Source organism: Topomyia yanbarensis, chromosome 2, assembly GCF_030247195.1.
Source record: "Topomyia yanbarensis strain Yona2022 chromosome 2, ASM3024719v1, whole genome shotgun sequence".
Lineage (NCBI taxonomy): Eukaryota > Metazoa > Arthropoda > Insecta > Diptera > Culicidae > Topomyia > Topomyia yanbarensis.
This window is the reverse complement of record NC_080671.1, coordinates 425,446,549-425,469,930: the sequence shown is the minus strand read 5'-3', so window position 1 is coordinate 425,469,930 and position 23,382 is coordinate 425,446,549. Positions and strand designations below refer to the sequence as shown.

The following is a 23,382-nucleotide window of genomic DNA, read 5'->3' as shown; positions in this document are numbered from 1 at the left end:
ATGCCGCAAAAGGATTAAACGGCTGTTGGCTGACAAGCTACTGCACATAACACTCATTAGCAACACCGGTTCCGCGACAGGGAAAAAACTGTCGCACTAGTGCAACAAGCTATTACTGTTTAGGAAACGATGAACAAAAAAATGTACGGTGTCCTTCGGGTGCTTTTTTTCCTTGTTTCCCATGTAATCCGTTTCGGATTTTGTCATAACGTGTGGATTTTCCTGTGCAAGTTAGTATGCCAATTGCCTTTCCACAGTTTTCAGTCAATTATATTCATCATTATGTTGGGATTTCATACCGGTAATCCTTTTCAGCGGTCATGTTGTAAGTCTTTTCATTTCGGGAGCATCGATATATTGCAGCAGTTATCAAAATTATTGTTTTGGTTTTGGGAAATTCATACCCGGACCACTATATCGAAAACAACACAAGCTACAGATAATCACTTACCTCGGTATCAGTCCCTTGGCTAGCTCCCAGAAGGGTATTTTGTGTGATTTGGTACCGCCCATCGTAATCATCAGGATGTCCGCCGCTGAACATAGCGACGACAGTGTCACCAGTGCCCACACCGACGGAACCCGCATCGCGTACGGGTTGATCTGTAAAACAAACGGGAACGATCGTATGTCATTAGCTAGGTTGTATTTAGCTTAGTTCAGTAGGAAGTCCAAAACGGGTGAACCTGTTGTACTCTTAAATTGGTTGTGTTTTAAAAAATTCGAAACGTTACCAGACATGTTTATAAATTTTCAGACAATCTTTACACATTTTTTATTAGTTTGTTGTGGTTTTAACCTTAGCATCATTCGCTTTTTTTTTGGGTTAGAAATATCTCTAACCACATGAGCGAGGTCTCACCTCGACTCAGGCAGTGGTGTAGCCAGAAATTTAGTTTGGGAGGGTTTTGATGAAAATCGTTTTATTTTTCGAAAATGCTTAAATTTCATATAAGTTTGATAAATTATTGATTATTAAGTTCAGAAACAAAATTAGCCTAACTGATGCCTTTTCAATTTTTTTATTGTTTAATCAATTAATTCAATGAATTCTTACATTGAGATATAAATTCTTACATTGAGATATAAAACGTTATTTAAGAGATTTTCTTGAAGTCAGTTCTTTTCAATTTTTTTATTGTACCTTGAATAGAATATGAATTATATTGATTATACACAGCAGATGAGATTTATCAATTGCAGTAATATCAGAATAACTTGTTATTTTTCACATATAGTCTAATAATAGAATAAATTCTGATGTTGAGTTTCCAAGATATGAATGTTTGAATGTGTAAAACGAGTTTTTTTTGCAGTTTATCTGGAAATTACTCTCAAAATTTACAACATAGATAAACACAGCTTATGCGAATGCCTTTCGAACGAGCTATAGTTTGTTGAACTCGGACTATTATCGAAAGAGATATTTAACTTCAAATATGGATGACGGATTATTACCGTTATCCAGTATCTAAAAATAAGTACAAAAACAAGCAATCAACTATTATCGCGAAAACGGCTAAGTTTAGTTCGATAGCACCTTCGGAGAATTTATTGGATGTAATATGCTCTTTCTTTTGATATTATGTTTTCACAGATTAATCCCCATATCAGTGAGATATTTTCATAAATTTTCTTTAAGAGATTATATTGACATGATGTCTTCAGCAACTTTATAGCTCTTTCTTTTGTGAACAATTTTGCTGAAGACACTGAGTGTATATCTTGTATGCTTCAAAAGCTATAACATGTTATTTATTGTTCAATATAATAATGGCAGGCTGTTGGCAACCCTATCGTTGTGATTATAAAACTTTTCTCGGCTCTATCTTTTATCGTGTTATTACCGAACATTTTTTGATAATATTGTTTGAATTAGTATAGTTTTTTATCCTTTTCTTTAGAAAGATGTTATTCAGTGAATATATTGTGCCTATCGTCAGTCGGTAAAGGCTGGGTAATGCGTAAGACAGAGCCTCTTCCCAGCAACTCCTATCCCTACCTCCCCTTGGTACTGGCCGGGAACTACGAGCAACCTTAGGGAAGATCGGGTAACCAACCTCGGTAGGAACTTTGGTCGTAGGCTGACAGGGAAGGGAGGTTTGCTGCTGCAAGCCTGAGTGCCTGAGCGTCTGATCTCCAGGAGGGGCGTCTCAAAACAGCGTCTGTTAAGGGCGGTTGATCATCGTCCGAGTGCCAGTGAAGGACTCTAAGCTCAACTGTGCACTATGGTTCTCCGGAAAGTTAGGGGGTTGGTGTCAGGCCCTGCGAGCCAGCCGTAAAAAAAACCAATTGTAGCGAAAAGTCAACAAGATAAGAATGCGAACCGATACCAATGGCGACGACCAATGCGACGAAAAGGGACTAGCGATTGGAAGCTCGGAACGTGGAACTGCTGATCTCTTAACTCCATCGAGAGCACCCGCGTACTCGCCGATGTTCACAAGGACCGCGGGTTCGGAATCGTAGCGCTGCAGGAGGTGTGTTGGGCAGGATCCATGGTGCAAACGTTTAGAGGTAATCATACCATTTACCAGAGCTGCGGCAACACACATGAGCTAGGGACAGCTTTTATTGTGATGGGCGATATGCAAAGGCGCGTGATCTGTCGGTGGCCGATCGACGAAAGAATGTGCAGGTTGAGGATCAAGGGCCGTTTCTTCAACATCAGTATAATAAACGTGCACAGCCCTCACTCCGGAAGCACCGATGATGACAAAGACGGTTTCTACGCGCAGCTCGAACGAGAATACGACCGCTGTCCAAGCCACGACGTCAAGATCATCATTGGGGACTTAAACGCTCAGGTAGGCCAGGAGGAGGAATTCAGACCAACGATTGGAAAATTCAGCGCTCACCAGCTGACGAATGAGAACGGTCTTCGACTCATTGATTTCGCCGCCTCCAAGAACATGGCCATTCGTAGCACCTTCTTCCAGCACAGCCTCCCTTATCGTTACACCTGGAGATCACCGCTACAGACGGAATCGCAAGTCGACCACGTCCTGATCGATGGACGGCACTTCTCCGACATTATCGACGTCAGGATCTATCGTGGTGCTAACATCGACTCTGACCTCTACCTGGTGATGGTTAAATTGCGCCCAAAACTATCCGTCATTAATCATGTACGGTACCGACGGTCGCCTCGGTACGATCTGAAGCGACTGAAGTAACCAGATGTCGCCATTGCATACGCGCAGCACCTCGAGGCAGCGTTGCCGGACGAGGAGAGCTCGACGTGGCCCCTCTACCCTAGTAACAATTGAGGATTTAACGTATTTTTATAGCCCCTCATAAAATTTAGATTGCACTTGTAACGTGCTATAAAACTTCAATTGTTACTTGGGTAGAGGACTACTGGAGAACAGTAAAAGCAGCCATCAACAACGTAGCTGAGGACATTGTCGGGAAGGAGGAACGGAGACGACGGAACGATTGGTTCGACGAGGAGTGCGGTATAGTCTTGGATGGAGGAGAAGAATGCAGCGCGAGCGGTTATGCTGCAGCATGGAACCCGACAGAATGTGGAACGATACAAACAGAAGCGGAGGAAGCAGACACGCCTCTTCCGGGAGAAAAAACGCCGGCTGGAAGAAGCGGAGTGCGAGGAAATGGAACTGCTGTGCCGTTCTCAAGATACACGGAAGTTCTACCAGAAGCTCAACGCATCCTGCAAAGGCTTCGTGCCGCAAGCCAAAATATGTAGGAATAAGAACGGGAGCTTGCTGACGGACAACCGTGAGGTGATTGAAAGGTGGAAGCAGCACTTCGACGAGTACCTGAACGGCGAGGAGAATATAGGTACATATGACCAAGGCAACGGAGGATTTGACTACGTCAGTGCAGTTGAGGACGGGAATGAACCAACTCCCACGTTGAGGGAAGTTAAGGATGCCATCCAACAGCTCAAGAACAATAAAGCTCCTGGCAAAAATGGTATCGCAGCAGAGTTGGGCCCGGAAAAGTTGGCCACTTGTCTGCACCGGTTAGTAGTCAGGATCTGGGAAAACGAACAGCTACCGGAGGAGTGTAAAGAAGGGGTGATCTGCCCCATTCACAAGAAAGGCGACCATTTGGAGTGTGAGAACTTCCGAGCGATCACCATTTTGAATGCCGCCTACAAAGTGCTATCCCATATCATCTTCCGTCGTCTATCACCTAAAGTAAATGAGTTCGTGGGAAGTTATCAAGCCGGCTTCATCGATGGCCGGTCGACAACGGACCAGATCTTCACCGTACGGCAAATCCTCCAGAAATGCCGTGAATACCGGGTCCCAACGCATCATCTGTTCATCGAATTCAAGGCGGCATACGACAGTATCGACCGCGTAAAGCTGTGGAAAATCATGGACGAAAACAGCTTTCCCGAGAAGCTGACTTGACTGATCAAAGCAACGATGGTGTACAAAACAGCATAAGGATTTCGGGTGAACTTTCCAGTCCATTCGAATCTCGACGGGGACTGAGACAAGGTGATGGACACTCGTGTCTACTATTCAACATCGCTCTGGAAGGTGTAATGTGACGAGCCGAGCTCAACAGCCGGGGCACGATCTTCACTTAATCCGACCAATTTGTATGCTTCGCGGGCGACATGGACATAATCGCCCGAACATTCGGAACCCGCCTGAAACGCGAAGCAGCGAAGGTCGGACTGGTGGTAAATGCGTCCAAAACAAAGTATATGCTGGTAGGCGGAACCGAAAACGACAGGATCCGGCTAGGAAACAGCGCTACGATCGACGGGGATACCTTCGAGGTAGTGGAGGATTTTGTCTACCTAGGATCCTTATTAACGGCTGACAATAATGTGAGCCGTGAAATCCGAAGACGCATCATCAGTGGAATTCGGGCCTACTATGGGCTCCAGAGGCAACTGCGGTCAAGAACGATTCACCCCCGCACCAAATGCACCATATACAAAACGCTTATAAGACCGGTTGTTCTCTACGGGCACGAGACTTGGACCATGCTCGAGGATTGTGGAGGCAAATTGTTGATTCAGTGTTATCATGGAATTGATGTTGAACTAAATAAATGAATTGTGCCTATCGTCGGAATACGTGAACAGAAAGTGATAGCGTTGTTTGCCGTCAAGGCGCCATTGTTTTCGTTGAAGCAGCGTCAATGAGAAGAGTAAGCAAATGCGAGGCAGATGTTTGTTTTGGTGCTGCCGGATCTCGTAGCGCCAAAATTGAATGCGAGCTTTGCTCACTCAGTTCGAAATGCGCTCACTTGAATAATGCCCTCGTTAAGTCTATTCGAGACATCCCCGGATTATGCTGGCTTTGCTCCAACTGCAGAATATCATCTAACAGAAAGTCATCGAGTGCCACTATGGATTTAATACTTCAACGCACTGCCTCGACTCCAAAGCTGTTGACACACTGCAAACGTGTTGCCGAATAAATTCCTCCTCCAGTGCTAGAGCAAACTACTGTCGTCAACAAGATACTCGTTATACTCCTAATTCACCCACTACAGGCGATACTTTCCACGAGCGATTGGAGGATTTGCAGCTCAGCTTGAGTAATTTGTTTGAATCGATCCTTGGAGACAACAACAAACGACCTCGAACCAGCACCTTCATCACCACATACGTATACGGACCCACTGTAAGCAGAATAGCATCCTGTCAGATGAGCAGAAGGGATACAAGAAGGTATTGGAGATGTATAAAGCTAATCCTGTAGCCGTGAGGTTTTTGCAGCAGGCGATGGAGAGAAAAACGGCGGCTCTGCAGCTTAGAAGTGTTGCAGTCTAAAACGTTCAATAGGACACTCAATCGAAACGGGCATGGCTATCAGATAAAGTATGAAGAAAGCTCGCTGGAAGAGAATACCCATACCTTCCACATGGAAGATTTCAAGATCTACATGACTCGACAAAACGACTGGGTATAGTCATCAAACTATTCGAAAAGATTAGTGACGACGTCGGCATGGCGTTTGGTCTAGAGAAATTTCGATCTGTTCAGCTACTACCAGGGCGATTAGTCGACACGGGAGGCTGCGAGATCGACGAAGGCGTGATGGTTCGGGGCATGGTTCTTTCCTGAATGCGGGAAATAAGGAGGGCAATCAATACGATTGCTGTCCCCGCGTTGACCTATAGTTTCGCTGTCATCTGTCAAATGGAGCCGGACTGACCTGGAATATCCTGAGAGAAAATTTAGAAAGGTGTTTGGACAAGCAGGAGTACGTCATCCGCAGTCGGCGCTGGAGAGATTCACCTTGCCAAGGGACAAGGAATAGTCGACATCTAGGCACTATGCGTAGCGCAGATGCTACAACTGCGAAAACACTTTTTGGAAAGTGCCAACCGACATGGACTATATCAAGCAGCAACTACTGCGCACTTCGCCTAGGGTAAAAGAACCACAACCTTAACTGCAATCTTCAAATTGCGTAGGAGAAGACTGCAGAATGGTAGCAGAAAGTACGTTGCCGACTAGAGTGAAATACAAACAAACAATAAATTGAAATTGTTCAGGATTTTTTGGTCTGGCAAGCAATCTGCAGCTGCGGCAAACGAGGTTTGACTTATGTCACAATAGGGATTACGAAGATAATGCTCCGAGAGCTAGAAGGCTTACAAAATCCTCCGCAAAAACTGTGTGCGAGAACTTCGTGTAGCAAAAAACCTATCAGTTCAGCAAGAAATAAATGAGGGTGCTTAAAAGCAGTTTGTTTAAAAGCAGTTATCAAACCTGGTGATGGGAAAAATTGAAAGATTTTTTTTGATGGTTCGACCAATATTGACCAAATTCCGACGAAAATGCGGCAGAAAAATTTAGTAAGTTTTTTTTATCAAAAGCGTTGAAGAGATTCGCAAAGACATTCCACCACCGACTAGGGAGGAAAGCGAGGTAAACGAAAATCAGTTTTGTGTTTTCAAGCCTATCAATTTTCTTAAACTTAAGAAACTTGTCTCGGACCTTAAAAATTGTTCGGGAACGGACAATGTAACTAAGCGGGTACTGGTGGATGCGTTTGGCATACTTGCTGATAAACCGGCAAGGTGTTTTTCCGGAAGCGTGGAAGAAGACGGTCCTAATTCCAGTTCCAAAAGTTCCGAATGCATCACGAGCAGAGGATCACAGGCCGATAAATATGCTACCGATCTACGAGAAAGTCTTAGAGAAGTTGAAGAACAATCGATGTGCTATGTAGATAGTGCTAAATCATTCGTCAGCGCTTAATCTATTATTGTTGAAATGGAAGCTGGTCATTGAGAATGGAAAAGTTGTCTTGGCGGTTTTTGTTGACTTGAAACGAGCATTTAAATCAATTGATCGCCGTAAACTGAATTGCGCTTTGGAGAAATATGGTGAAAGAGGAAATGCTTTTGAGTGGATTCGCAGTTATTTAAAAAGACGTACGCAAGTTACAAGGTACAACAGCGCTACATAATCGGAAGCCGAAATTAACCTTGGTGTACCACAGGGTAGTGCATTAGGACCGCTTTTGTTTATCCTATACATTAACGACATGAGAAACATTTTGGAAAATGCGGAAATAAACCTGTTTGACGATGGCACAGTTTTGTTTATCATCGGTAATAGTTTCGATGAGTGCATTAGGCTAATAAACGTTGAGCTGACGAAGTTTAGTGAATGGTTGAAGTGGAAAAAACTTAAACTGAACATTTCCAAGACCAAATATATGATTGTAACTACGCGGCAAATAAATAAAAGTACTGCAACAAATGAAATTCGTTGTTGAAGTGCCTTTCGCCGTAATTTGTCTTTGCATTTGACATTGATCTGGTTTAACCAAAACTGAAATTACCAGCTCAGAAATATTTAACTTGTGATCGATATATTAATCAAAAAATGCTTATCAAAATATTTTTTGAAGCAAACTAAGATTAGGTTGCTCTTTTATTTTCAAGTTTTCATGACGCCAGCGCTGCAGACAACTCTTATGATTTTGGGCGCCTATCATCGCGGGGACCCCAAAATGCCTGGGCCCCTGGCCCGGCCCAATGTACCCATGAGTATAGACGGTACATACAGTACAGGACAGATGCATTGATCGGACGGTTTAGTCTATATTTCCGGAACCATATAAGCGATCTGCATGAAATTTTATAGACGGGGATAATATAGCTATTATTTTGGACTAAGTTTGTGAAAATCGGCCCAACCATTTCCGAGAAACTGATGTGAATTTGTTAACTTTGAAAGATGGCCGCTTTTCCCGTGCACTTCCGGAACCGTCTATGTCTATCCGTCAACGTAGTCAACGAAAGTTCGGTTGGCCATCAGTGACCTAGAACTGCAAATATAAGTTGTTTGAGAGACATTTTAGCGAAATTTTTACCTTTTCTGCTTTCACCGGAGTGTCGGTTTGAAACGGAATTTGCTTTATGACCGCACGCCACAACCCATAACTCCGGAACCGGAAGTCTGATCGAGATAAAAATCAATAGCCATTTACAGGGATAAAACACTTTCTATTTGAGACTAAGTGTGGTCGAATAGGTCAGACCATCTCATCTCACACATACACACACATATCCGGAGTTGGAAATTTTATGGAGAAACCCAAACGGCGGTGATTCGACTACCGGTGGCCGCTGCCAACAAGCTGGCGTAGACCGAAGAGATAAAAGTCGGATTGTCGGTGTGCTCACTGAGCGTCACTCCGCGAGTTCCCGAGCAGTACTAGTGGTGAAAATGCGAGCTAGTGGGTTTTCTTTATGTAAATTGTCTAAAAATCCCATACAAATTTCAAGCATGTTACGTTGTTCAAATTTGAGACAGACACTTCTGGTGGGACTAGGAATCGACTCAGAGGAGGGTCGCTGGGGGTCATATTTTTCCTTAGCACTCTAGCGAGCACATTGAAAAGTGAAATTCCACTTTAATCTTTTTGGCATTAGGCGTTAACTTTGAAAGAAAAGTTTATATTTTCATAATATCCAGTACAAGATGTGCAATAGAGTGACAGGAAAAAATGACCCCTATCGACCCACATCTGAGTCGATTCCTAGTCCCACCAGAAGTACTTGCACCAAATTTGAAGCAAATCGGACGAGTCTAACTACCGGACCAACGTGCCTGAAGTTTGTATGGGATTTTTCGACAATTTACATGGAGAAAAACCACTAACGCGCATTTTCGCTGCTAGGTGGCACTATATGCATCGTATTATCACTGTAAGTGAAAATAAGAAAGATAATTTAATTGTCTACAACTTTGTCGAAGACTACTAGTAAATCCGGCATTGCTAAAAGAAGTTATTAAACTTTTAACGAAGTGATGTCTGAGTCAGTTTTGCATGGGGCCTAACAGTGCATGGTTGTGTATCAGCACTCGATTCACACGAACTAAACATTTTTGTGGAATAATCGTTAGGTTTAGCTCAATGGTATGTTCAGAAGAATTATAGTAAATAATACGAGTAATGCTTTGATTAGAAAATTTTAGTTCCACATGTTACCTCATAAAGGGCGCCAACACTAACTTTTTTAACGAAGAGAGATAGAAACTTGGTATCTTCTACAAAGTTGTGGAACAGGCATTTTTGAGTATTTCTTCCGAACATCTTGATACTCTATCTCTCTTCTATGAAAAGTTAGTGGTGGCGCCATCTATGCGGTCACAGGAGGAACTAAATTTTTTAACCAAAACATAACTCGCATTATTTACTACAATTCTTGTAAGCAAACTATTCAGCTAAATCTAACCCTTATTTAACAAAAATGTATAGTTCGCGGTAATCGAGTACTGATACACAACCATGCACTGCTAGGCCCCATGCAAAACTGACTCAGATATCACTTCGTTAAAAGTTTAATAACTTCTTTTAACAAAGCCGGATTTACTAGCAGCCTTCGACAAAGTTGTAGATAATTAAATTATCTTTCTTATTTTCACTTACAGTGATAATACGATGCATATAGTGCCACCTAGCGAGGAAAATACGAACTAGTGAGTTTTCTCCATGTAAATTGTTGAAAAATCCCATTCAAACTTCAGGCACGTTGGTCCGGTAGTTAAACTTGTCCGATTTGCTTCAAATTTGGTGCAATTACTCCTGGTGGGACTGGGAATCGACTCAGGGGTGGGCCGATTAAGTTTTCAAAAATTCATCATTTTTCTGGGCAGTCTAATGTGCAATTTAACTTGGTCTGATTTTGTCTTGAACCTTGGGTCCCTGATAAAAGAGAATAAACAAAGTTATACAAATAACCCTATTTAAGGAAGTTGCCCTGAGAAATTCTTTTATATGCATATCGCAATTAGATATTCGTCCGTACAATACCTCCAAATACATCTTCTGCGCCAGAACGATGGTATAGCCACTACCATGCTTCAATTTCACATGTTTGACGATTCCAACTACTGTGGAACTCCCCCACGATCGATGTTCAATTTGTTTACAATCAACAAACGGTTTCAGGTTAACTATACGTCATACACGTAGCGGCCCAGAACAACACATCAATTTTGAACTGATTTCCCCCATGTTTATTGGTAACAATTTTCCTGCCCCAGAGCTCTGTTTACATGTTGTTTGTGCATAGGCGTACCCACCAGACCCACCGGTGAACGCGCGGCAGTCAGCGTTTCGATCTGTTATTACGAAATGGTTTCCCGGTTCACTGGCGACCTTGATGATATATATTTTAATACATGCATGTCCGTCTAGTGCAACGGTAACCGCAGCACCGGGTACGTCTGCTGATGCCGCAGTATTACTGCTCGAAATTGATGAATATCTCTGATTTTGTGGCAAGCCTACACAGCTATCCGTCTCTGTGCCAATTGCCAACCAAAAAAGGGCGTAGAACAGCCCGCAGCGCTGCGTCATATGGTGGTAATTCAAAAAATCATACTGGTGTGCAAATTGGTATCGCGAGTATAAAGGAAAATGTCAAATTTTACAATCCCACGTCAAAGCTGGTAGGTCCGATACCAATCAAACCCATCCGACTTATTTCGTTTGCAAATGCCTAATAGCTACTCATCACTAAGTCAGTATATATTATTATGTAGAGGTAAGATGATAATCTTATCACTGAAGTGACCGACCGGACCGTTTCTATCTTTTGTTTATTTTTCCGCTGTGTGTCGGTAGCGCGCGAATGCACGTGATACAACCACTTTCGCTTTCTTCGGCCATGCCATGCCGCGCTCATCGATAGTCCGAGGAACAGGTTTTATTGAAGTCAATGAAGATGCGAATCATTTTGCGATGTTTCTTTTTTTATTTGTTTTATTTTTTCAACGTGGGAATACGAACATACATACTGTAAGGTAGCTTTCTCAACTGAATATTGATGGGTTGTGTTTTTTGTTTAGAGTTTTTGGGGATTCAGTCATAGGATTGCTACGAGTGCATTTTTGAACATTGATGTTTATATTTCCTATGAACAAAAGTTGTAGAGACTACAAAAACTTTGAATATTTTTTCCGGAACCCGGAGGATCAAGTTTCATAGCACTTGACTGCGTTTCTCAAGAATGACTTATCTCAACCAAACTATTTCTAAATAGATAGACCAACATCCGGGTAGAACGATAGGATTTTATCCATATTTTGTCGCAGGGTAAACATCTGCTCCCATTGTCCTTTTCGAAAATTACTTTAGTTTTCGCCAACAAACGATTCAGCCAAACGCGAGATTCTGCTAAATAGAACACGGAAGAGTACTTTAGGCGTCATTGATCGGTATGTTAGTTCGCTCGAGTTTGGGGCCCTTCAGGTGGATAGGGCAAATGAGACCGCATCCATCCAATCCGAAGGCTTTTCTTTTTTTATTATTATTTTCTATTTGATTATATTGTTTTGTTTGCATTACATTTCTAATTTAGTATATTGGGTGTTCAGCCACAAGTGGTGACTTTTCATCCCTATTGTTTACATAATTCGGTTAATTATTATTAAGATATAATATGCATCCGCAGTTAAGTATTTTTTTTTTTTCAGTGGGATGTTTTAAACCTACTTGTCTTGTAAATAAGGAGCTAAACAAATCTTACAAACTAACTTATAAACTATAAAGAGAGCTAATCGTTGCGATTGAAGATTGCAATGATTTTTGTCGGGAGTTGCTTATAATACTGTTCGTCATAATTTCTAATGCTTCTATGTTTGCGAGTCTGTGCAACTCATTTGTGCTAAACCAGGGAGGGCGCTTCAAAATCATTTTCAGAATTATATTCTGAATCCTTTGAAGCGTTTTCTTCCTAGTAGCACAACAACTTGCCCAGATTGGCACTGTATATAGCATTGCCGGTCTAAATATTTGTTTATAAATTAATAGTTTGTTCTTTAGGCAGAGCCTAGAATTCCTGTTTATAAGAGGGTATAAACATTTTATATATTTGTTGCATTTTGTTTGGATTCCTTCAATGTGATCCTTAAAAGTGAGTTTTTTATCGTAAATCAAACCCAAGTATTTAACTTGATCTGACCACGTTAAATTCAAACCGTTAAATTTAATACTTTGGTTATTATTTGGTTTAAGAGAAGAAGCTCTTGGCTTATGCGGAAACACAATCAATTGTGTTTTTGCCGCATTAGTGGAAATTTTCCATTTTTCAGTTAATCATTGAAAATATTTAAGCTTCGTTGCAGTCGACTGCAGATAATACGAAGACTCCTACCAGTGGCTGAGATGCTAGTATCATCACAGAAAAGTGACTTTTTACAGCCTGTAGGTAGATTTGGAAGATCAAAGGTAAAAATATTGTATAGTATTGGTGCGACGCTTGATCCTCGAGGGACGCCTGCTTTAACGGGTAGTTTATTAGATTTACAATTCCTGTAGGGTACGGTTAGTAAGACAATTTTTAATTATCTTTATTATGTAAATTGGAAAATTGAAATCCCAAATTTTGGCAATTAATCCTGTGTGCCAAACACTGTCGAAAGCTTTTTCGATGTCTAGAAGAGCAACTCCAGTGGAATAGCCCTCTGAGATATTTGCCTTTATCATGTTAGTTACTCTCATAACTTGATGAGTAGTTGAATGTCCAATACGAAATCCAAACTGCTCAGGAAGAAAAATAGAATTCTCATTGATATGTGACATCATTCTAGTTAGGATGATTTTTTCAAATAATTTACTAGTAGAAGAGAGTAAACTAATTGGTCGATAGCTAGATGCTTCTGCTGGGTTTTATCTGGCTTCAAAATAGGAATAACCTTAGCATTTTTCCATCTTTCAGGGAAGTATGCTAATTCAAAACATTTGTTGAATATTTTGGCCAAGTATCTCATGGTGATTTCGGGAAGGTTTTTAAGAAAAATGTTGAAAATTCCATCATAACCTAGAGCTTTCATATTTTTTAACTTTTTCATGATGGATTTGATCTCATCATAGTTTGTTTCAACAATATCGTCTAGAGACAATACTTGATTTGAAACGTTTTCATATTTTTGTAAGACTTCGGTTTCAATAGGACTCACAGAGATTAAAATTATGGACGCTTTCAAACTGCTGAGCAAGTTTTTGCGCTTTTTCTTCGTTTGTAAGAAGTATGTGGTCACCTTCCTTCAAAGCTGGAATTGGTTTCTGAGGTTTCTTAAGAACCTTGAAAAGGTTCCAGAAAGGTTTAGAATTTGGCTTGATTTGTTCAACCTCTTTCGCGAAATTTTCATTTCTTAAGAGTGTGAATCTATGCTTAATTTCTTATTGTAGATCCTGATAGATACATTTTCGTCTTCGAACATTCTTCAAGCGAATCAGAAGTTGAAGATCGTCATCAATAATAGGAGTATTAAATTGTTTCTGTATTGTTGGTACTGATAAATTTCTAGCATCAACTATAGATATACTTAAATTTTGTAATGCCGTATCAATGTCAGCTTTATTTTATAAATCAAGGTCATGATTAAAATTATTCTCAATATAAGTTTTGTACCTTTCCCAATTCGCTTTGTGATAATTGAACATTGAGCTAATGGGATTGGAAACAGCTTCTTGAGAAAGTGAAAAAGTTACTGGAAAATGATCAGAATCAAAGTCAGCATGTGTAATCAATTCGCTACAAAGGTGACTTTGATCTGTCAAAACCAAATCAATTGTTGATGGATTCCTTACAGACGAATAGCACGTAGGACCATTCGGGAACAAAATTGAATAATAACCAGCAGAGCAATCATTAAAAAGTAGTTTACCGTTGGAATTGCTTTGAGCATTATTCCAGGCTCGGTGTTGGGTGTTAAAATCACCGATTATGAAGAATTTCGACCGATTTCTTGTAAGTTTTTGTAAGTCTCCTTTCAAAAAATTAATTTGCTCGCCAGTGCACTGAAAAGGCAAATAGGCTGCAGCAATAAAAATGATACCAAGATCAGTTTCAACTTCGATACCCAAACTCTCGATCACCTTGGTGTCAAGAGACGGCGTAACGGAATGTTTGATCCTGCGATTAACCGCTATTGCGATTCCTACGCCGAATCCAACGATTCAATCAAATCGATGAATTACAAAATTAGAGTTACTCTTCAATTAATTATTTGGTTTTAAAAAAGTTTCGGTCACAACGGCTATATGCACATTATGTATCCTCAAGAAGTTGAAAAAATCGTCTTCACACGGTTTTAATGAACGAGCATTCCAATTTAATAAATTTAAATGATTATTTAAAGTCATTGTTAAACTTTAATTTCATTACAATTTTGTTAGCAAATTCCCAACCCGCTTGAAAAGCTTCAAACATGGAGGTAGAATTTAACATGGCAATCATCATAGGTAACATAGAGTCTTACAGGTATTTTAATTTTTCTTCCGTTGCGCTACCTAGATCCATTGGACTAAAGGAAGCGTTGGGTGCAAACGAATTTGTGGGCGTGGTAACCGTAGCCGTTATTTTGGCTTTGTTACCTGCCACTGAAGCATAAGATGACACACCATTGTAAGATGGTGTGACGGGGGTAGAAGAAGTTGTTAATCTATTTTGAATCGGATTAACACGTTTGGACGTGTTTTCTTGGAGTGTACCTGAAGAAGTAGGTACATTTTTAATTTGTTGTATTTGTTGTCTAGAACGAGAATTTATAATTTTTTCTCGAACTGGACAACCCCAGAAATTCGATTTATGATTTTCGCTACAATTAGCGCATTTGAAACTTTTTGTGGTTTTTTTTTCACCGGACAAGTATCTTTAGTGTGCGATTTATCGCCACAGATCATACATTTGGAATCCAAATGACAATTTTTTGTGTCGTGACTAAAGCCTTGACATCTACGACACTGGGTCAGATTTTGAATTCTGCCTCCATGTCGTCTATAATGTTCCCACTTTACTCGCACGTGGAACATAAAACGTGCTTTTTCAAATACGTTATTAACCTCTATACGGTTAAAATGAATTAAATAAAGCTTCTGGATAATTCCAGAGCGTACTGGTGTGTTATCGCCGGTAGCCTTTCTCTTCATAAGAATAACTTGTGAAGGAGAAAAGCCAAGTAAATTTTTCAATTCGTTGGATATTTCATCCAAACTTTGACCTTGTGGTAGCCCTTTCAAGACAGCTTTGAATGGTCTAGCTGTCTTGAAATCATATGAATAAAATTAATATGACTTCTCCGTAAGATACTGGAGTAGTCGTTTGTGTCCAATCAATTCCTCCGCTGTAACTCGACATTCTCCTCTTCGGCCAATCTGAAAAGAGACTTTCACGTCCGGAAGGAACGTCGAAAGCTCTGTTCGAAAGGCTTTGAAGTCGGAGATCATCACTGTTATAGGCGGAGGTGATTGCGTTTTCTTCTCATTGGCATTATACACAATGCGAGGAAATTTAGAAATTCCATCAGCTTCACATTCGGATAAAACATCGAATGAGTTGCTGCAGTCTATTGAATTTTCGGGTGGAGAAGATACCCTTTTCCATTTAGCTTTAATTTTTGGCACACGGCCTTTCTGGGAGGACCCAGGTATGTTGGACGAATTCAGCGGCGCCTCGAGGTGTTTTGTCACTCGGGGCCAAAAATTAAATTTTCCGCCCCTTTTACAACAAATTTTCAAAAGAGTTCAATTATTTTCCACCTTTTCACATGAAACGAATATGATAAAAGTATTAGAAAGGGTCTACAGAAAAATGAACTTTTCCACATTCTTGTCAATATTTTGTTCTGGCAGTAGTGTTGTGCATAAATTTCCTACGACTCCGTTCACATGTTCGCTCCTCGCTCATGTCCTTTACTTATGGCAATAATTGGTGCCAAAAATTTTCTTGTTTGAGCAAAGAGAGGGCATTCTTCATTTGGATTATGACTGCTGGTACACCTTCTATAAAATATTATATATTTAAAAAAAACTGATCAAAGAATAGGACAAATCATTTTAAAATATTTTTTGTAAGATACTGGCGAACAACTTTTTTTTTTTAAATTCTCTAGCTAAACATTCAGAGAAACATAATTTTCTTTTAACCCTATCAAACAGAGCCGTAGCAATCCTGTTTTGCGTGAGGGGGCAAATTTTTTAATTAAACTTTACGTATATTTAAAGCAAGGGACTGGAAAAAATATTTTTAATAGTTAGAGCCACATTACTCAAGACGTTTCTGACTCCTGCGGTAGAGCACAAAGGGTTACATCGTCAGCAAACTCTAAGCTTGCTCATATGACCTTTTCCACGCTGTTCTAAACTTTCTTCCTTAATCGTCTCGCTCGTCACTAGATAAAAATAAGGAAGACCCACCACTTGGTCGGCAGCTACTACGTGATTTGGTCTTTAATGTGGATGAAGCGGTAGCGCTATGTCGCGAAACGGATCCAATGGCGCACCCAGGATCCCGAAGCTGCAGTATTCTTCTAAGTTGACCTGTGAACTTCAGGTCATGAATAGTAACGTGCTCCCAATTCACCTGGAAATTGTGTAGAACATGGAAGTATTCTGAGCTGCAGTAACCGACGATACCGACTTACACCTAGAGGCGACCCGTCTCAACATCACCGGGAAAAGCAAATATCTCCAAGGTAGCGGAGATTGGAGAGTCAGATCTCGAACATCTCTGCTGCTATCATTGCACCTACTGAGCATCGCATGCTGGGAGCTCGCCAGCTGACGAAAAAACACGTCACACTAATACAGTAAGGGAGTGTTACGCGAACCCCGTTTATTGACGGATTTCATCACCCGTGGTACCACAATTCTCATCCCCAAGGACATACCAATTACCTGTCTAACAAGTCTGCACAAGATCATGAGCACCTTTATCACTACATACGTAAGGGCCCACTATGAGAAGAATAGCATCCTGACAGAGGAGCAGAGGAATGTAAGAAAAAGCACAAGACTGAAAAAGCCATCCTCGATGCAGTCATTGTTGGAGAAGTAGTGTGTAACCAATGGAACCTTAGTATGGCTTATATCGATTACAAGAAGACAAACAACTCCATAATGCACCGCTCCTCATCAAGGTACTAAAGATGTATAAAGTTAATCCTGTAGTCTAAGGTTCCTACGGCAGGTGATGGAGAGAGTAACGACAAAACTGCTCAGCTCAGAAGTGGAAAAGACGTGTTACGGTCTAGAATGCTTCGCATCTTGAGGGGGACCTTCCAAGACGATTCTTTTATCCCGCTCAGTAGGACACCTCAATGACTATCACCGCATGACTATCACATTAGGTATAGAGAAAGCTCACCGGAAGAAACGTTCCATACTTTCTACGTGGACGATATCAAGATCTATGCTGACTCGACAGAACGACTGGGTGTAGTCATAAAACTAGCCGAAAGAATTCGTGGCGACGGCAGGGCGTTTGGCCTAGAGAAATGCCGATCTGTTCAGCTACTATCAGGGCGATTGGTCGAGACTAGAGACTGCGAGTTCGACGAAAGTGAGATGATTCGGGACGCAATTCGCGGCGGATCATATCAGTATATCGGATTCCTGGAGCTCTCCGGGATTCGCCACACCGACATCAAGCTTAAGCTACGAAATAACGTTCTTGAACCAAGTGAAATGTATCTTGAAGTCTTTCCTGAACGCGGGAAATAAAGTCGTTTAGCACCAGCGGGAATGCGGCATCCTCAGTCGACGCTGGAAAGATTCACATTGCCACGGGATGAAGGAAGACAAGAAATGGTCGACATCCAGGCAATATGCGTAGTGCAGGTGCTACGGCTGCGAGAATACTTTGTGGAAAATACCAGCCGACATGGAGTATATCAAACAGTTTGTTCTGCGGACCGCAACTATAGCGCAAGCGAACTACAATCTTAAATGCTATTTGCAGACTACGGAGGAGAAGATAGCAGAGTGGAAGTAGATAGCTGTGCACGGTGCCCATTCACACCAGCTGGAATATCCGTACATCGACAAGACTGCATCTATTTTTTGAACAATTTGTGTTCTCATTCGGCCCCTCGTTATGCAATTTGCGATATTATGACAGATAGTCTAGGCGCGGTGTTTCATGAAGCGCGGCCATTTGCGGCGATGAAATTTCGGGTCGATACTAATTGACACAGTATAAACTATACAAATAGATCTCTTGCTTTTTATTTGATTAATATTTTATTTCTTTCGGCGCAAAACGCGTGAGGGGGCAAAGCCCCCCCCCCCCCCCCCCCCTTGCCCCTTAGGTTGCTACGGCTCTGCTATCAAACCCATTTTATTTATAAACAATAACCTTTATCATGTTTTGGCTAATGAAAGACTAGCTTACAAAACTAATTATAGAGACTATTAAATTTCATTTGAGCACTAGCATATATAAGTAATATTCGTAGAACTGAAGTAATTGCAATTATGATGGCTCGAATTATTATTGAAAACTGATAGACTCAATTTAGACCGTCTTTGACTACCTTTTCCATACTATTTGATTATTGCAATTATTGTAAGGGGATTGTATTGAGCATCGGATGGTAAATTTTGAGCAGCTCGTAGCACTGCGAAAAAAGAATCTATCCTAATTAAAACAGGTTTTTTATGCTCTTTGATCGCCACAGTTTTGATAAAAAATTGTTTTGAAGCCCTGTATGCACCAGGAAAAAAGTGGAACATGAATGGACTAATATATATTTTTTTTAAATATTAATTTTTCATATTAAAGTATCACAACGTTCACTTTCTTCGTGCCTTTTGAGTATTACAAATAACACGGTGCCATAGTGATTTTCAAGTGACCTAAGTTGTAGATTTCATCAAATGCAACATAAAATAATGTATGAGAAATGCTGTACACCCTCAAAATCTTGATTTATAGCAGAGGCGACGCGTCGGTACGTTCAACCTGTTCATTGAACAGGTTGCAAGATCAGCCGACTCGAAACCCATTTTGAGTTAACAGTAGCACGATAACTATTTTAAATGAAAGTAATAATATCCAAACCTTGAAGTTCGACAATTTCTAGAGCATTTTTTTTCAAAACGACATACCTACAATGAGTGACTCTTTGTTTACTTTCTCTTCTGTTAATATGTAATTCGGTCGCTTTAACATTTATCCCTCAACTCTTTGCATAATATCCTAACCAAAACCACTGTCTTTCGATCTGTACTGTGAAATAAGTGATAAGTGATATAGTTACGTCGTTAAAAATCGAAAGAGAAAGAAAACAAAGAGAGTCACTCATTGTAGATGTGTCGTTTTGAATAGAAGCTCTAGATTTGATCTGAACCATAAACCAACTCAGCGTCTCCAGCGAGTAGAATTCAGAGATTTTCTGCTTTCCCATGACCGGTTCAACCATAAACTTGCACGTACTCTCACCACATGCTCTGGATGGAGCCATCTTGATGAGCGATGGATGGAATAGCAGGGTGAGTGTCATGGGTGAATGCTTTTTCTATTCTCTTTTGCACCGGTTCAAATCAAATATTGAACCAGCGTGCATTGTTGCGATGTCCACATGGGCGTTGGAGCTGTCTGCAAAACGAGAGCGCTTTATAATTTTTAAACACATTGCGTCATAAGTTCATAGCTGTCGGTTGTACGCTTGTTTTCTTAGGTAGCCTAGCAAAATGTTTCTGCCCTTGGGACATACTAGTAAGCGCGTATGTATTTAGCTGGTTCAACGATAATAATGAACCGTCTACTTTTGCTTCAAAGTAATTGTTTGTTTTTTTGCATTTACATACTGAAAATATGTCTACTGATGTTATCATGTTCTACGGTAAATTGAGCATTCTACAAGACTTCTGTTAACAATTCATCGATGGGTTTTGACAACCAATTTGTTTTGCTCAGATCCGGCGAACAGTTTCCTGTCACAAATTCATTGGTCCTATTCGTTAGATGTTGGATGGAATCGACGACGAAATAAGCATATGATCAGAAAAGTAATGGAAGCGAACTAGAGACGTTTCTGATCAGCTGCTTATTTCGTGACGTTTTGAGGGCCCTCGTGATATATTGATTTATAGCCAAAAATTTTCATATTTTTCGGGACCTTCGCCGCTAAAAGATTTTCTACGCGGTCATTTTTTAATTGATTTTCAATTTCTGTGTTCTGGAAAGAAGATGAAAAGACCTTTCCAACGGTATACTATGTTATGTTCTTTTGTTTAAAATACTCTGCGGGTTTGGGACAACAACTCGTAAACAACCAATATTTTGCGATTTTTTCATGAAAATTAGAAAAATTACTCAACAATTTTATTGGAAATTTAGAGAGATTTAATTCTGCATCTAACGACCTGTTTATCTCCAAATTCGGCTACAATCTTCAAACGTTAACTTCACATGCTTCCGTATGTCCGTAGTTAACGTTCCAATGTATACGCAATCGAGCAAAAAAACGAATTTTTTTATGAAACCGTTCCCTTGAAAGATCATGCGAGCAAGTTTCTAATTTGGAAACGATATCATTTTTCAACCAATTGTGATTGAAAATACCGCATAACACTTTTAACAAAAGAATATAACATAGCATACCGTTGATAAGGTCATTTCTTCCTCGTTACAGAATACTCAAAAAATTTAAATCCGGTTGAAAAATGACTGCGAAACTAAAGTTTTAGACCCGAAAATTAGTTTTTTTTTGCCATAAATCAAGATTTTGAGGGTATATTAATTTGATCAAATGTGGCTTTGTATTGTATTTGACCTAACCTAACCTTTACTAAATCACTTGAAAAGTACATTCTTTTTTTATTTTGTAACCCAGTGTAATTATTCAATATGGTACAGCAGTCGACAATTTTTTTAATAGTATTTGTAGTATTTACAGTATTTGTATACTACAGGTATACTTCGATTTAACATACTCACGATTTAACATACCCTCGATTTAACGTACTTCAATTTAACATAATTTTTTATCTCGATTTAACATACGTGTTAAATTTTTTTAATTTTTTCTTTGTCAATGTTACTAAAACTAAATGTTAAGAATCAATACTAATATATAGTATGATCCGCTTCAGTGAGAGATTATGTGTATCGTTTCTAATGCTTAAAGCAACATTATTTATCTTCGTTTTATAGCTAGATTATGTTCAAGATCCAAAGACTTTCTTATGTTTTTGGTACGCACAACAAGGTGAATAAACGAATAATTTTCGTGGTACAAGTTAATTTCTGATAATAAATTTATAAATATTTTCGTGTAAGATAAAAAAGGGCACTGGAAAGATATGATTAATCGAAGAAATAGGGCGGTGACGAGATATTGATGCTCGGTGAGTCCCACTAATAGGTAATGGGGTTATAGCGGTGACTACGAAACTATTGGGAATTTGTAATAAGATCATGAAAGTTTCTCGATGGTTAAGTGGTGAACGCACCCAACTCGAGCTTTGCAGAAAAAAAAACTCGTTGTGGATCGACACCTCCTGGAATTGCACAGAAAATCAACAAACGATAACGACGAAAGTCACAAGTCATCCTTCAATGTACGACTCCTGGTAAGCTCGCGGTGTTTAGTTATCAGTATTGTTAAACAAACATTGCGGGCTTACCAGGAGCCGGTCATGACTTAATGTAGATAGAGGAAGGACACAGAAGCGATGCTAGTCCGACACAAGTTGTGATTAGATTCTGTATATTACTGCATACTCAACAAAAGGAGAAGAGATAGGAGTTCAAAAAAATTGTACTGGCATTTGCGTGCGATTCAAGATGTTCAAAGACTCTGGGTACTAGTCCCCCAGGAGTTATATTATTTACCATAATAAATCTTCGTGTTTAAATATAAATCTAGATAATAAATCCAAAAAATGAAAAGAAGACTACTATTTATTTAGTTATGAATATATGGGTTCTATGCCACTGTTAGGTGGATTCAATCAGTAATATTCTTGCAAATATTTCGAGCGATAAATAAAATAATAATACTGTTCGAAAACATACATTTCTTTTATGTTTCGATTTAACAGAAAATTCGATTTAACCTACATGTTTTGAGCGGAAAATGTATGTTAAATCGAGATATACCTGTAATAATAAGGTTGTCGATTGGTGTATACTTCCATGTGTTCACCAGCTTCTACCTCGCGCCTCAGCTTGGTAAGTAATTGTTTGTCACAAATTTGGTCCTATATATATGCTCCCAAACGACCCCAGATGAAAGGGCGGCTAAGATGCATCTACCATAATTTCAAATTTGCGTAAACAAATTCATAATCGTCATCATTATCTTAGTGACCTAGTGACCGAACAATCCGGATAACCGAATCCGCTTTCCGACGTTGTTTCTGTTTTGTTTAGTGTTGTTCGCATCAGCTCCGGGCAAATTTTGTGATTTAGTGTTGATCTATGCTGAAATTCAAACTATTTTGAATATGCAACGTTAGTAGTAAACTCTACGCACAATTATCCATCTGTATTGCTACTCGAAGGAAGAAAAACCTATTTTAATCCACCTAGCGGTGCAATTGTGCCTTTCTCAATCATGAATCACGAGAATGTGTGCGTTGTTTATATTCATTAAAATCTTTTAAATGCACATATTACATTTTATTATTGTACATCACATGACAACTATATACAGGAAAATAAATCATTATTCGAGTTCTAAAATTTTGAAAAAGAAAAAACAGCCACGGTAATATTGAACTGAAAAAAGGTGCGAAATCGGCAAAGTCCCAAAAAGTCGATTTTTATAAAAAAAAATTTTTTCGAGATAACATAAAATCTCGACGTTTCATGCATTTTAAAGATGTTTGGCATCAAAAATACGAATTCGATTTTTGAAATTTCATGGGGTCCCCCCTTTGAAAAAAAAATTAGAGTTCCGCCTTATATGGGAATTTCATGTGTGACCGGACCGTTCAGTCTATATTTCCGGAACCATACAAGCGATCCGTGCGAAATTTTACAAACATCTGTGGGGATAATAGAGCTATCATTTGGGACTAAGTTTGTGAAAATCGGCCCAACCATTTCCGAGAAACTGATATGAGTTGGCTAGTTATGAAAGATGGCAGCTTTTCCCGGGCACTTCCGGAACCGTCTATGGTG

At 39.8% G+C, this 23,382-nt stretch overlaps 1 protein-coding gene across 5 annotated transcripts in view; it reads right to left on the bottom strand.

The window, feature by feature from the left end:
- The window catches only part of LOC131685304 (UDP-glucosyltransferase 2), a 211,309-nt gene that overhangs the window by 89,634 nt on the left and 98,293 nt on the right, over positions 1-23,382 (bottom strand). For all 5 annotated transcript variants that reach the window (XM_058968937.1, XM_058968939.1, XM_058968938.1 and 2 more), the window contains exon 3: positions 452-603. In XM_058968937.1, coding sequence (XP_058824920.1) covers positions 452-588 — 137 coding nt within the window. In that variant the 5' untranslated portion in view covers positions 589-603. The remainder of the gene's footprint in view (positions 1-451; positions 604-23,382) is intronic.